The sequence below is a fragment of the Phasianus colchicus genome, chromosome 1 (genome assembly GCF_987193195.1).
Source record: "Phasianus colchicus chromosome 1, bPhaCol1.hap1.1, whole genome shotgun sequence".
Taxonomy (NCBI): domain Eukaryota; kingdom Metazoa; phylum Chordata; class Aves; order Galliformes; family Phasianidae; genus Phasianus; species Phasianus colchicus.
The window spans coordinates 45,347,995-45,362,155 of NC_143436.1; the positions used below are offsets into that span (position 1 = coordinate 45,347,995).

General features: G+C 37.8%; 1 protein-coding gene across 3 annotated transcripts in view; it reads right to left on the bottom strand.

Moving 5' to 3' along the window:
* Positions 1-14,161, bottom strand: part of EEA1 (early endosome antigen 1) — a 72,231-nt gene that overhangs the window by 7,254 nt on the left and 50,816 nt on the right. For all 3 annotated transcript variants that reach the window (XM_031600479.2, XM_031600478.2, XM_090139799.1), the window contains 9 exons: positions 13,969-14,070; positions 12,331-12,525; positions 11,330-11,512; positions 5,808-5,993; positions 5,218-5,349; positions 3,203-3,388; positions 2,689-2,927; positions 1,124-1,244; positions 719-817 (listed from right to left, as the gene is read on the bottom strand). In XM_031600479.2, coding sequence (XP_031456339.2) covers positions 719-817; positions 1,124-1,244; positions 2,689-2,927; positions 3,203-3,388; positions 5,218-5,349; positions 5,808-5,993; positions 11,330-11,512; positions 12,331-12,525; positions 13,969-14,070 — 1,443 coding nt within the window. The remainder of the gene's footprint in view (positions 1-718; positions 818-1,123; positions 1,245-2,688; positions 2,928-3,202; positions 3,389-5,217; positions 5,350-5,807; positions 5,994-11,329; positions 11,513-12,330; positions 12,526-13,968; positions 14,071-14,161) is intronic.

Below are 14,161 nucleotides of genomic sequence, written 5' to 3' on the forward strand. Positions count from 1 at the left end.
ACGTTCTTCCTTTCTGCTTTCACATTAGGGATGTACCCTTGAATAAAACAATCCAGCAGCCTTTGTTCAAAGACTATCCAAAAGACATGACAACACATAACACAGGACAAGGAGAACCACCTAACAAGATGGCAGGAATCACTGCAAAATAAACCTCATGAATATCCCTCAACTACTTCACTGCCAAGTCACTTGATGGAGGAATATAATGATAATCTCTGGATGAAGAGCAGACCCCGACAATGAAGGGGTGCTAACACCTTACCTGACTACAGCTGTTTCACAGACCTCAAGCACAGACAGTTGTTTGCTCTGTTCTGTGTCTAGCTAGAGCTTACAAAAGATACAGTCACAAAGCTCATGTTAATGTCTCATATTTTTACACGTATCCAGTTTCAACAAATTCATCTTACTTTTTCCACTTGTAAATCCAGTCCAGAATGGTTACACTCATAACAATATAATTTTGCTTGCCTGGGGCCTGAAATCTTTAACGCTGTTTATAGATTAATGTTTTTAAAATGGCAAGCATGAATACAGTAAGCCCCACAAACATTAACTTTAGTATTTAAGGCATCATAAGCAGTACCTGTATTCTGAGACATCTCAAATATCACAACACTTTTAAAGCCATTTTCTAAAGTGTATCACATGTAAAATAGCTTGAAAGCAACCGAAAAAAGAAAATCCTCACAGAAACACAGGAAAACACACTTACCCTTCTCACTGTCACTGAAAAGCCTTTTCCACAGGCCATACAATTCTGTACCTCGTTGTCTTCTGCCCATTTCCTGTTGAGAGCTTGGGTGTGTTTGATCTATTTAAATTTACAAAAATAATAAAAATCAAAATGCATATCTAATTCCTCCTAATTTGCTCAATTTCATTGCACATACTATGCAGTAAAAGCACCAGCTCTGCCATAACACTGACAGCTCGTGTTTTCTCCAAAATAAAATTTTGAGCAGAGTTAACCTACAGAAAGCAGTATTGTTCTTGTGCAACACAGGAACACCTTAATCACTGTGGAAAAGTAACCCACCATGAATGTGATGCAACCTTTGTTTCTCACAAGCCCCACAGACAGAATCAACAGGTTTAATTGCTTAAAATCAAATTATACCTGTAATGACTGGTTTTCTCGGCCTAGCTCCTGCATTGCAGCAGTAGTGTTGTCCAGCTTTTTCTTCATTTCTACAAGTTTGGATTGAAGCTTTTCAATTTCTCCCTCACTTTTTATACACCTAAGGATAAACAGTGAACAGTCAGTTCAAAGCATATAAGGAGATGTACTCTGCCTCCTATAAGCAGGTTCTCGTGATTGAGAAGAATAGTTAATGTTGTAAAGTCCATCTGAAAATATACTTGCTGTGAAAAGTTCTTGGATGCCTTGGCTGGAAAAAATATTCTGTTATAACAACCAATTTCAGATTATCTGGCATTGCTCCCAGATATCTGGCGTTTATTAATACCTGGGGCTATTCCCAGCACCAGAGACAGTACTGAATGCAGCTCATTAATCAGCATCCTCCGATAAACATCACTGTGCTACAGGACACTGTCACAAAGCACCTGTAATAGATCAGCTCAGATAACAGAGGAGAAAAGTAACCTTTTCTTTCAGTAAGGCCACTTCCCATCAGCTAAAATGCAGCTAACTGTTGAAAGCTAGATTTTAAAACATGTTTTGCTACTAAGCTGTAAAAGGGTAACTGGATGAGCTCAGCATAGTGTGAACTGTCAAGGAAAAAGAATCTGATTTGAACTCATCCCATTTTTTTCCCCAAATCCAATCAACAAGCTTGACAGGAGAGATAAAAGTTTTCCATTCTGCCTTCACCAAACATCTCAGGAAATAGATGGAAAAGTTTCCAGTCTTGCAGATGTTGCAACCCTTGTAATCTCTGCTTTCAGATAACTCCCGCTGCCTTGCAGGCCTCCTGCTGTCTGAAGGAAAGCAGCTCTGCTTGCATAGTTCTTAATAAATGCACTAAAGAGATTAAAAAATAACTGGAGAAATGAAGATTTTAGATTTTCAGGAGGAAGATAATGATTGTGTTAATCCTAGGAAGTCTGTCTAAGCCAATTACATGTTCAGCCTTCTAACATGAGTACTAGACATACCTAGAAATCTGAGCTAATTCTTTGTTATAGGAAGTACTAAGGAGCCGGGTCTAGCTATCAAGATTATTAGTGCATCTGTTCTGATTCATTCAAAACAGAAGAGCCTCAGAGTGATGAAGGGGAGGTTTCCTAGTTAAGAGAGGCTCATTCTTGCCAGGCTTTGTGAGGCTCACGCAACAGATGAGATAAGAAGCCACAACCTACACACCTCAAAGTTTAGAGGCACCCAATAGATTTAGAAGGCTCCTGAGGATTGGCATAAATCTTTAAGCACAGGCACAAATATGATACTCTGGTGAAGTAAGGATCTGATAAGTCTGCTTGACTTCCTGCAATGTAATCACCCTGTCAAACACAGAGAGTACAGTTTTTTCACAACAACACTTGCTGCTGTGCTTTGGCAGGAACAACAGAAAACTCTCAAAAACCAAAGCCAAAAGCCCAGGTGCGAGCAGCAACCATGGATTTAAATGCAGAATCCTGAATCAACTGAAAGAAGCTTTGGTGTAAGGCTAACCATTTCCTAAATTACACTTCCACATCACCATGACTCCCCCTCCTTACCTCTCTAGCAATGCTCTTCTCTCATCCTGATTATTCTGCACAGTTGCTTCCAAGACAGCAATGTCCCCACGTAAATCGTCTGTCTGTTTCTCCAGTTCGCTAACTCGTCTCTGACTGCTTTGCCACTCTTTCTTCATGGTAGCCAGGTTTTCATTCAGAGCTGTGACCTGCATGGTGAGCTTGGTCTCCTTCTCCTCATGTTTCCGGTTTTCTTCTTCTTTCTCTTTCACCTCTGAGTGCTAAATAAGACACAAAAAACATGAAAAACAACCTTCCATATTCCTTATATTTAATTGAGACAAAAAAATCTTTACCATACTAGAATCGTTACTTTTATCCAATGAAACTTATTTAAAAAAGATTGTCTCCTACTGAATTTTCTCACACTACTAAATGCCTCGAAGATCTCTAATTTTGTCATTTAAAAATTAATGTTAACTCTCTGCTTCCTCTCTGCTCCGAAACAATCCAAAGGCATGTTCGCAAAACACTCTTATAGTCTCTCCATACTAACCAGTTTGGCTTCAATTTCAGCACATTCTTTCTTCAGTTCCTCTTCTCTCTTTTTCAGCTGATCTTTGACAGCTTGTTGGTTTTTCTTCTCCTGTTCCAGGGATGTATTCATATTATCTATCTTGCCCTGAAGCTCTAATTTCTGTTGAATCAGTAGCTGTTTCGCATCCTTGAGATTTGCCACCTCCTGTTAGGATGAAGAGCCCAAAGTCAGAGAGGCAACATCTGAAATGCTGTTTACTTAAATTCAAAAGCAGTAACTGTTTTCCAGTAAGAGCACAGCAGTATTTGTTCATTTTATCACTGGAAAAGAGGATGGTTTTATAGCACAAGTGTCAGTGATTTCCATGGTCAAAGATTTTAAGCTTACACATACATTAATAACACTCAATTACTTTAAATGAATTTAATGTACTATTTTTTCTACTACGATAACAGAAGCTTTGTTGGATTATTTTCTAAAATTCATTGAAAAGAAATGCCCTTTGTCATTTTCTAGAGTCAGATGTAAATTTACTTCACATTGTTCTTTGGTTGCACTGATCACCTTAAAAATGTAAGAATGACAAGGTAAAAACTCAACATCAACAGCTGGTTTGTCTTCATCTTAAATGTGTAAGTATATTCACTAAGTTTATTCACTAAGTTTTAAGCAAGCATAATGATACATCTGGTTCTAAACATCAGTTTGTTTCTCTGTATTAAAAAATAAATAAATCTTGAAGTAGAATACATAGTTGAATTTATAGGAATCCTTTTCCTTACAATTGCACAGCCAAGCTGGCAGATACTAACAGGTTAATAGACACTGTCAGCTTTATAATGGAAATAAATCAAAATTTCCACCACAAGTTAAAATTAATCCAAAGACAGCAAGAAAATATAACCTGAAGACAAGTGGATGTCCTATAAAAAGTACATCTATACACTCCCTGGCAAGAGATGGAAAATAGATTAAGGGACTGTAAGAAACAATTTTTGCTTTAGTCTGATTACTAGTATACAGATCAAGACATAAACATGAAGCTGCCATTGGTGTACACAATTATATGTAAGTTTTCTCTTTTAAAGCAGATTTCATGAAGTCATGACAATTACAATAAGCATTCTCCAAACCCAAGAAATTGCTGGGCATAGACTGCTTGACAGTAACAAATCACAGATTTCTATCTAAACCGAAAAGACCACTTTTTAAACACTAGAGAACAAAAGAACATCTGAAATATAACTTAAGATTAACTTCCATTATATAGGTGGAGTCCCTATAGGTGGAGTCCCTACCCTTGTGCAGCAACTTAAATGCTGTATGTTTAACAGATGTTAATATAATTACTTACAGTATCACATGGAAAGTACACCAATAGCCTTTTAGGAGTTTCATTTCCAAAGAGACTAAAATGTGTAGAACGTGGTAATAAGTCAACTGCTTTACTCGAGACTAAAAATTATTTATTTGATATCTCCAGGTTTTTACCATTTAAACTGCTCATTTGATTGTCCTGATTTTGGAAAAGAGTTAATCTTTAATGAGGCTCCTGACATTGTTTTTTCTTCCAGAGTATGACACTTCAAGAAAATTTAAAAACATCACATCAAGGGAGCTGGAACCACTACCACACACACTTGAGAAGTATTAGATGTGCCTAGAATATCTGGGAAAACTAATATTCATTATACTTTTGGACATCTTTTCTGCATTTCAGCATAGTCAAGTATGGGTATTCACAATGAACCCACAGTGAATTGGAAAAAGAGGCAGGATTTGCACATTCTGCCCATCCCTGAAACTAACACAAGTTTTGTGTCCACCTGGCCAAGAACAGCAGGCACCAGTGCTCCTGGATTATCACTAAGCAAGTCTGCATTGCTCAGGAACCTCAATGAAATCTGTGCTTTGGTTCCCTTACCTGTAATCTTACCATCTTTGTAAAGCCATTCCAGATAACATCTACTGAGTAGGCACATATTTCTTATCAGATAACCAACCATATGAAGACTCAGTTTGTCTCAATATACCTTCTCAAATTCTTGCTTGCAGATTCCAAGCTCTTCGTTCAGCTTGGCACTTTCTTTTTCAAGTCTATTCCTTATTTCCTGGAGCTCTGTTGTTTTACATTTTTCATTAGCTAAGTCTTTTTCTTTCAAAATCTTGAAGAAAAATAATAAATAAAAAGTATTAAAAAGGCACTAAAGAAATGATTTCCAAATTCACTTAGAGAAAAAAAAAGTTTAGAACCCAAACCAATTGACAGCAAAAGTTCCAAGTAGGAAACCAATTGCCACATAACTGTATCTCTATCCACAATTAGTAGTGGAAACAATTAGCAGCATATTTACTGTTTTAGGTTTAAAACTAATGATGTTTTCTTGCATGTCTAGCCACTTAGTTCAAATTAACAGCCTATTTTGGAGCAAATTCACTTCAACCGTCTGTGAAGAGTTTTGGCACCACAGATTCAGTAAAATTGCTGTTGCTACGCTCTACAACAGCGCCATGCCCCCCAAATAACCCTTGTTTAGAAATCCAGCAGGAATTAATGGAAAGGAGACGGCAGGGGAAGTCTCTGAGTGTCTGTGTGAAGTCTTCAAAAGACAGAGACATTTACCCTCTCATTCTGAAGATCCTGTAGCATTTTGGTCTTCTCGCCCAGTTGCTGCTCCTTCTTTGATGCATCCTGTTCCAGCATTGACTTTGCTTTCTTCAGTTCCTGAATCTGCTGATTATTGCTGGCAATTCGATTTCTGCTGGAAACTAATTCTTCTTGAGCAAGAGCCAGTTTTTCTTCTGTGGACTAATTACAAAGACAGCTCTGCAGATTACCCAGCAGGTACAAGACCTTCAGATACTTGATACTCATCCAGTCATTTTCCACTGGAAAAAACTGTCACCTACCATGCAATGCTTCACTTCAAAGGTTGACAAAGTATAGCTACAGGGACTTCTAGGCCATAAGTTCACCCCTAGTAAAAAGAAACTACCCAGAAATGTTTCATCAATAGTACCTTACCATACATACTCCAGTTTGCACCCTTCCACAGACAAAATGCGAAAGCATATGAAAGTGCAAAGAAGGAAAGGTGACTGATGAAAAGAGAATGAGTTTGACTTTGTTTACTCTAACTGAGTTTACTCTCAGGCTAAATCAACCACTATACAGCTGTTAATTAAGTGGCACTGAAGCCATAGCATGAAGTTTTCAGAAGTCATTCAGTATTCCTTTTTTCCAGTACCTTAAGGAAGCTAGCACTAACAGTCACAAATTTTTTTTTAGAACCATGAAGTGTAATGCACAACCTAAGAAGTGCTAATATTGGGACAAAATGCTTAATAGTATCAGCTTCATTAGCATTTCAAACAAAATGTAATCTTCCACTCAAAATCTATTACAGACTGTAATTTTATTTGCTTATTTATTATTCAGTACTCCCCATTACACAGAAAACAAATTTGGATGTCTCTCTGTATTTCGGTCACAGAAACCCAAGCAATAACTTAAAACTTGCTCCCAAGACTCATTCTATTCGCTCACAGCAAAGTCAAACTTAGGAGCTCTTCTTAATTTACTATTCTCAAAGTGTTGGGGTTTTTTTTTGTGCCTTTGGCTTAGGCATATGCTAGCTAACATGTAGAAGCATGTTCTTTCAAAAAGAAGCGATAAGAAAGAAAATTTAAAAACTCATCTTTCACACCACCAAAATCTAGCTACTTTCTGGAAATATTTGATGTGAAGATACAGTGTGAGGTGGGGAGATTTACTGTTAGTGAGTCATTTATTACCTTTAGTGCACCATTAAGGATTTAAATTCTTTCACAATTACCTATTTTTGCTGATACTCTTCTTTCTAAATTCTAATTAAGCTCCTTGTACTTATTGTTTCTTTTAAAAACCACTGAACTAAAACAACTTTGACTTAATTATACATCTGCTTTAGCAGCTCCCATCTTCATTAAAATACAAATCGATTTCTGATCTTTCCTAACCCTAATCTGTAGTATCTGAAGCATTTTGCTGGAAAAAAAATCAGACTTAGTGATGGAACACTGCCAGCATTCAGCCTACTCTGCATAGTACTATACACAAATGTATATTACAGTAGTCTGTAATATAAGGGAATCTAAATTTTGAACACACTTAGCATACTATAGCTCCCATACAGCAAGTGACTTTTAATTGTGCTATGATTAGTAATAATGCTACTGAGCTTATCTGGGATGCCATTTAATATAACTCTACCAGTCAATTCACCTTCTATTTATCTGTGCCTTTCTTTCTGCTTTGCTCAAAAATCCCACACAGCACCCTTTAGAAACAAGCAGAGATCTGGCACACAGCTAACCATTCCAGTTATCCTGGCCCAGTCTCCATCAAGACTGCAGTTCAGCCTGATTCTTTTGGGCTGCTGAGGAGTTCACATCTTTAACATAAAATCATCTCTCACAACATCTGATGCTATTCACCTTCATTATTCAGTTTTGGCACTGTTTCCAGAAAACAACAGGTGTGCTCCCAGCAAGTCATGAGATTGCTCTTTAGCAGGACAAAGAAAACAAAATGCTAGGAAAATGTACAAAACAAAAGAAGGCAATCTGTATTTATTATTGTAAATAAAAACAGATGTCAGTTTGGCTGGTATAGCTAAGAAGTCATCTCAGCCTGATCTTGTACAACTTGGGCTGCACTGCAAGAACTAGCTGGGTCCCATGACCTGGATTCATTCCATTTAAGAGAGGTGCACAGACGAGCCAGTTTTGTTTGTGTGCCCCTCTCCTCCCTCCATACTATTAACATACATATTAACACTGATGTTAACCTTATGTTGCTTCATGTCTTCAGCAGTAGGATTAGACTGACTGTAGGCAACATAGTCTCCTGACTTACAGACCTGAGGTTTGGCACCATACTCTCCCAGAACATCCACTGAAGATACACAGACAGCGATGCCAATGTTGGAGGCGAAGAAACATTCTTTTGAGAACACAGAAGAAACCAGGATCGACTACAAAAAGCACTGATGCCAAGACAGAAGAAGATTTGGCAGAGTTCAAGAGAGCAGAACACAAAGTATGTTTGCACTAACTCAAAACGAAGGAAGAAGTACCAGTTATGCATTTTCATTAACTCTTGTAAATAGGCATTTCCAGAAAAAAAAAAATAGAATCCCATTTATATTTATATATATATATATATATATAGTAATATATAAAAAACTATAGCTTTTACAAGCACTGTAACCATGCCCGATCCTTTTTCAGAGACAAAAACACAAGTTTATTAACTGCTATCAAAGGTGCCTTTTTTAAACTGAACTAAATTTGCAGCACACAGTATCCGTAACATCATTCATTTTAGAATTTCCTACTTTCTCTCTGTGAGTCTAACAGCTCCAAAGTTTGCATCTGCCTAAAACTACATAAACTATTTTCTATTTCTTTCAATCAGAAACTGCAGTTTTAAGAGGTTGTTCCTCATTCTCTGCTGACAGCACTCCAGCTAGACAGCTGTACGAGAGCTGCACTCTCCTGCAGTGCTGCATCTCCAGCTGCAAACCTTCACATGAGCATTTCCTACTTTCTGCCACAGGGTAGCCGGGCAGTTCTCAGCCACCATCCTGCAGTGACATGACAGCCACAAGCCAGCAGATGGTGCTCTGTGTACAGCCAGCTACTGCCATCCCCTCCCTGGAACCCAGCTCACATCACCTGTTGTGCTTCACAGCCTTTTTTGATCTATCTTCACATCCAAGAATTCTGGCCTCATCAACAGCATGATGCTACATGAATTCGGAATATTTAAGCTTTGACTTCTAGGTTTTTTTAAACTAAAGCAAGCCTAGCAATGCTGGCATTTTCCAAAACAGCCTAGCCATGCCTGGGCTGGGCAACACTGGGCTTCAAACCATGCTGACTAAACACAGCTGTGCAGGGAGCTCATATTTCTACCAAAAATCCTGCATAAGTCACCTAAAGTTACCTCATAAACAAGTTTGAAAAGCTTCAGCTACTGCCTACTAATAACATCAAGTCCATTCTGAACCCTAGGCCTCCTATCAGCATTCATTCTACACTACCCAGAAATTCCTAGCTGTGGCTCAAATCTTAACTAAGCAAATTCTCTAAGTCTAAACAAATCAGAGATAACTGATGTGGAACCAGAATATGAAATTCTGTCATATGGTTCTTCTGACTTGAGCGATATTTACATATTCAGCTCTCAAAACAAACCTTCCTCAACACTTCCTTCTTTGTTGTCTTTTAAGACAAGTTATCACTACTACTTTCACTTAATATTGAAGTGAGACAGCACAGCCACAATTAAGCATATATTCCCATCATCCTTTTCCCTCTTCTAAATTTTACAGCAAAAAAAACCAAAAACAAAAACAAAAGCAGTGCCAAGAAAACCATACTAGCCCTAATTATTATGCATAAATGCATAAATAACCAAGCAAACAGCCTCCAAAGTGGTACACCACCTCCACTTCCTGAGGCCCTCTGGGTTTCACAGATATTCCACATGATACATTAAGTTATCGGCCTGCTTGCATTAACAACTTTACTTTCCTGTTGCTAGACACTTTACTTATGTACTACAAGCATTGCTAGTCACCTGCTCCTGTCACCTTATTTTACCTTTTTGCACAGATCTTCCATTTCTCACCATCATCCTGATTCAGGTGTAAAAACATGTGTGACATCTACTGTCCTACTCCATATCTGCCAAAACTAGAGGTCATCAAGCTGGTTTAATAATACTTATTCAGAGCTATTTCTACGACAAGCAATATTTAAATTAATTATACCAAAAAGATTTATTGAGCACATTTGATAAATTTACAGGTCACTGCATTACTAAGTCTACAGTGGGAAACAAACTCAAAAAGGAGGGGTAGCATGCTATAGTCACTAACCCTAGGCATGTTTAAACCACCTTCGTTCATAAGCAGGCCAAAGCTCTTTATATCAATGCATAAAGATTCAAACAAGAAGCACTGAAAACAAAGTTTCTCTAACTTGCATGAAAATAGCAGGTATTCTAATGCCACAGAGGAGAAGAATGATTAGGGGAATGATTCAATGACAGGTGCATAAAGGAGCTATTTCTCTTTTTGTTAAAGTAACCCCAAACCTGGAATTTGGCTAGGCCTCCACAGCTCACATGGAGCTATCCAGAATGGCTCCAAGGTCTTTAATATTACAAGGATGGGACTGAAACACTTGCACTCGGACAGGTGAAAAGGAGCTACTCAATCTAAGCAGTCATCAAACACAAACAGAAGCCAACATCTAAAATGAATGAGATGGCCAGTTCTGCAGACATGCCTACTGCTCTCCAAGAACTTCAGAAAAGCCTAAATCAACAGCATCAGACATGGGCAATGAAACCCACTCAACTCTGCAAGTGAAAGGAGCCAAAGCCACACATCTCTGCAGCACAGCATGGCCTTAGACTAACTGGTTTATCTCCGACATGAAGGAGGAAGGAACAAAGGAAAAGAACAAACACCTTTTTTTACTGACTTGATTCACAACAAGATTTTTTTAAAGGCATTAAACCCTAATACCAAATCAAGTAAATTCTGCTTCAGAATAGCAAAAATTTGAAGGACTACATTTAGACATCTGCATTCCAGGCAGGTCACTAAGCCTACTGTTTCTATTAGATTGACATCTCTGAAAGTCTATGATCAGCCAGGAAGTAATGGAAGAGGCAAGAATACAGGAAAAGACTAAAAACAAAAATTCTAGTCAGATTATCTAGGAGGCAGCAGTTACTCATGTTCTGTCAGCAACTTTGCTCTCATTAGCTATGCTATTTAAATTGGTTGAAAGGTACAAGAAAAATGAGAAAACTTCTTAAAATAATAAAAAAATAAATCATCTTTCACTTTGCTCCTGCAGCTCATACTGCCACTGCACGAATGGAAAGGTAGCTCAGGTAAACTAGCAAATACTCGTGGCTTGAAACAAATTTCACTGTGTTCTCTGGCCCACAAGAAGGGATTGAGCATCACTAAATTCTTTTTATAGAAAGGGACTTCTTTTCTTACCCTGTACAGTTCTCTGTCTTCAGAAAGGATACTCACAGATCTATTAAGTCACACATAGCATTAAAATGTCTCTAAGTACCTTAAGGTCTTGCCTGGTTGCCAACAGCTCAGACTCTTTCCCATACAGGTCCAGTTGCAGCTTTTCCATGTTTTCCTTATTTTTTTCATGGGTCTTCTGTAAGTCTGCTAGTTTTCCTTTCTCTGCTTTAAGCTCCTGAGCTGACAAAATAGTCTGCTGTTGCAGTTTATTCTCCAGTTCTGCCTGAAACATAAGCATAGAAAGTGCCAGTAAAAGTTACAGACAGTAATCTTAACCATTTCAATAAACCACATTTCTACTGCAAAACTAATTTTTTTTCCACTTACGAAATAGCCATTTAGTAATCTAATATTAACAGTTTTATAGCAATATTTTGTAACTAATTTAACAACAACACTTAATTCAAATCAGAAGATTAAGTTAAGCATAATAAGACCTAACATTGAAAATCTAAGTAATACTTTAAGTCCTACAGTTTCCATAGTCCGACTAAAGCACAAGTTGGAACACGTAGCACAGGGCAGCCAAAGCTGGAGCAACATTTAACAGAGCATGGCACGCAACACAACATTCTCTCATGTTGGAAAGCATTTGAACTCCTTCCATTATGGTTTATGGGTTTCATACTGTCACTCAGTTAAATTCTTTTGGTATAATAAAAGAGTTAGTTTAAAACTGCCACGGACATTCCAAAACACTGCAGAGTTTGTCTAAACTGCTCTCGCAAAACTTTCTACTGCTTTACAGGAAAAGAGCAGCTCTTGTTTCATAGCATCTTCCCGAAGCAACATAAAAATATTCAATCTAGCCTTTTTTTTTTTTTTTTTTTTTTTACCAATGTATTGAAACTCAGCTCCTACAGAATCTGTACATTTCAGCATCGACTGTTGAAGAACTTGATTCCACATCCTGACCTTCTCCTTTTGAACAAGACTACATTAAATAGCTGTTTATCACAAAGACATTGGCATAAAAGTTGCAGCATTTATCACATAAATGTATATTAATTTTCTTAAAGGAATATGAGACGCCAGCCTTACCTTTTCTAAAAGGGCAGTTTTTAATTCAGCTTGCAGTGTTTCACTATGCTTTTTCTTCTGCTCAAAAGATTCCTTTATCTCTCTCAGCTTTCCCTGAAGATGCTGCTCACTGTTCTCTTTCTCTTTCAGAAGACCCTGAATTTCCAGTACTTGCGCTCGTGTTGAGTCAAGTTCTATCGACAATTGCTTAGAAATCTATATTCAAAAATATTAAATAACTGTATATAATTTTAATTTAAATCACTATGTATACCTGTAACTGCCCATCGAACTGTGTGTTTAACAAACTGTACAGTCAAAATTGCAAACAGACAAATTCACAAATGAAAAACCAGTCAAAACTGTTAAAGCTGAAGATGTTGTCTTTGGCTCATCCAAAACACTGCTACAAGTTGGGGACTGCCCCCTGGTTGTAACTTGAAAGGTTACAAAGCCTTCTTCTACATCCCTCTATGCATCTGCTGCTTTGCTCTGTACCAGGCAGTATCTTTCTCGCGAGTCAGTATACTTGTTCTTACATTTTTTAAATAATCTGCAGGTTATTTGTAGCAGAGTTTCCAAGGATGCACTGTTTCCTGCATACAGAACCAGACCATCCCTCAGTGTCACTGCTACTAGCTCCTTCTTCAGAGCTGGATAATAAAGAACACTGATAACCAGATTTAGATTTTAAGAATATCTATACCACAAAGATAACCTCTTATTTTCAATCTCCTACCCTTAGGTCAGCTCCAGTCTTTTTTTCCCATTCAAAATTAAAAGCAAGTGGCTTTTTTCCAGCCAGCAGTGATCTGCTCTCTCCTGCTGCCAGCTGTAGCAGATACCAAACTCATCCTCCTGCACTTGCCACAGAGCACTGCCAGTGCTTCTGCCAGAACAAGAGAGGAGACAGAGTAGCAGCAGGAGACTGAGGAAGGGTCTCGTCTGTAAGCATTACACCTGCACATTCACAAACCCTCTTTCAGGCAGCAAGAACCCACCACAGTTCAAAACGTGCCCACTGCTCGTTACGATTTCCTGGTTCCTTTAAGGAAAACGTGACAGTTTAGGTAAAGAAATACATAAAAATGGACTTGGTCTTCAGCATACTGGCTGAACTAAATGATTTTGTCTGAATGCTCATCTTTAAAAAAGTTTACTTGGGACGTAGCCACAGACACGTACTTGTATGTAGCCATAGACAATTATAAAAGTTTGCAAAAGCAAACAAATCCTCAAGAATAAATGAAAATTTCCTGTAAACCACACGTGGAACATACAGATTAGGCAACACAGTGATGCCCAAGCTGAAAACAGATCTAAGGATATAAAATAAACAATTCCATTGTTCACAGACCATAAGTTTGAAAGCAAATGAGGACACAGTAATAAAAAATAACTGCTTCCATAATGAAGAAACTGCAGGGCCAAATTGGCATGCAGAGCACAGATAAGTAAGAGTAGAACCTGTATTCTAAAATACATCTAGGAATTTTTTACTATTACCTTATTTTAAAGTCCCAAATGGGTTACAATTTGAAAACTGCAACCTTCTTTTTCCCTCAACAATCCCAGCCTGAGAAACCGAAAATCAATCTTTTCAACATGTTATTACTCTTTTCTTGATTTTTTTACATACTAAATAAGCAGACAGCTTACCCCCTCCTTTTTTTCCAGTGAGTTTTTCAATTCATTCCTCTCTTTAGCTACAGACTCTGTCTGTACCTGGAGCTGCTGTTTTACTTCTTGGTAAGATTTTTCCTATAAAACAGAAGACAAGCAAATATTTCTGGGAGCTTCTAAGACCAAATGCCAGGTATTTTCATAAGAGCTACAAAAGCCTTTATAGAGA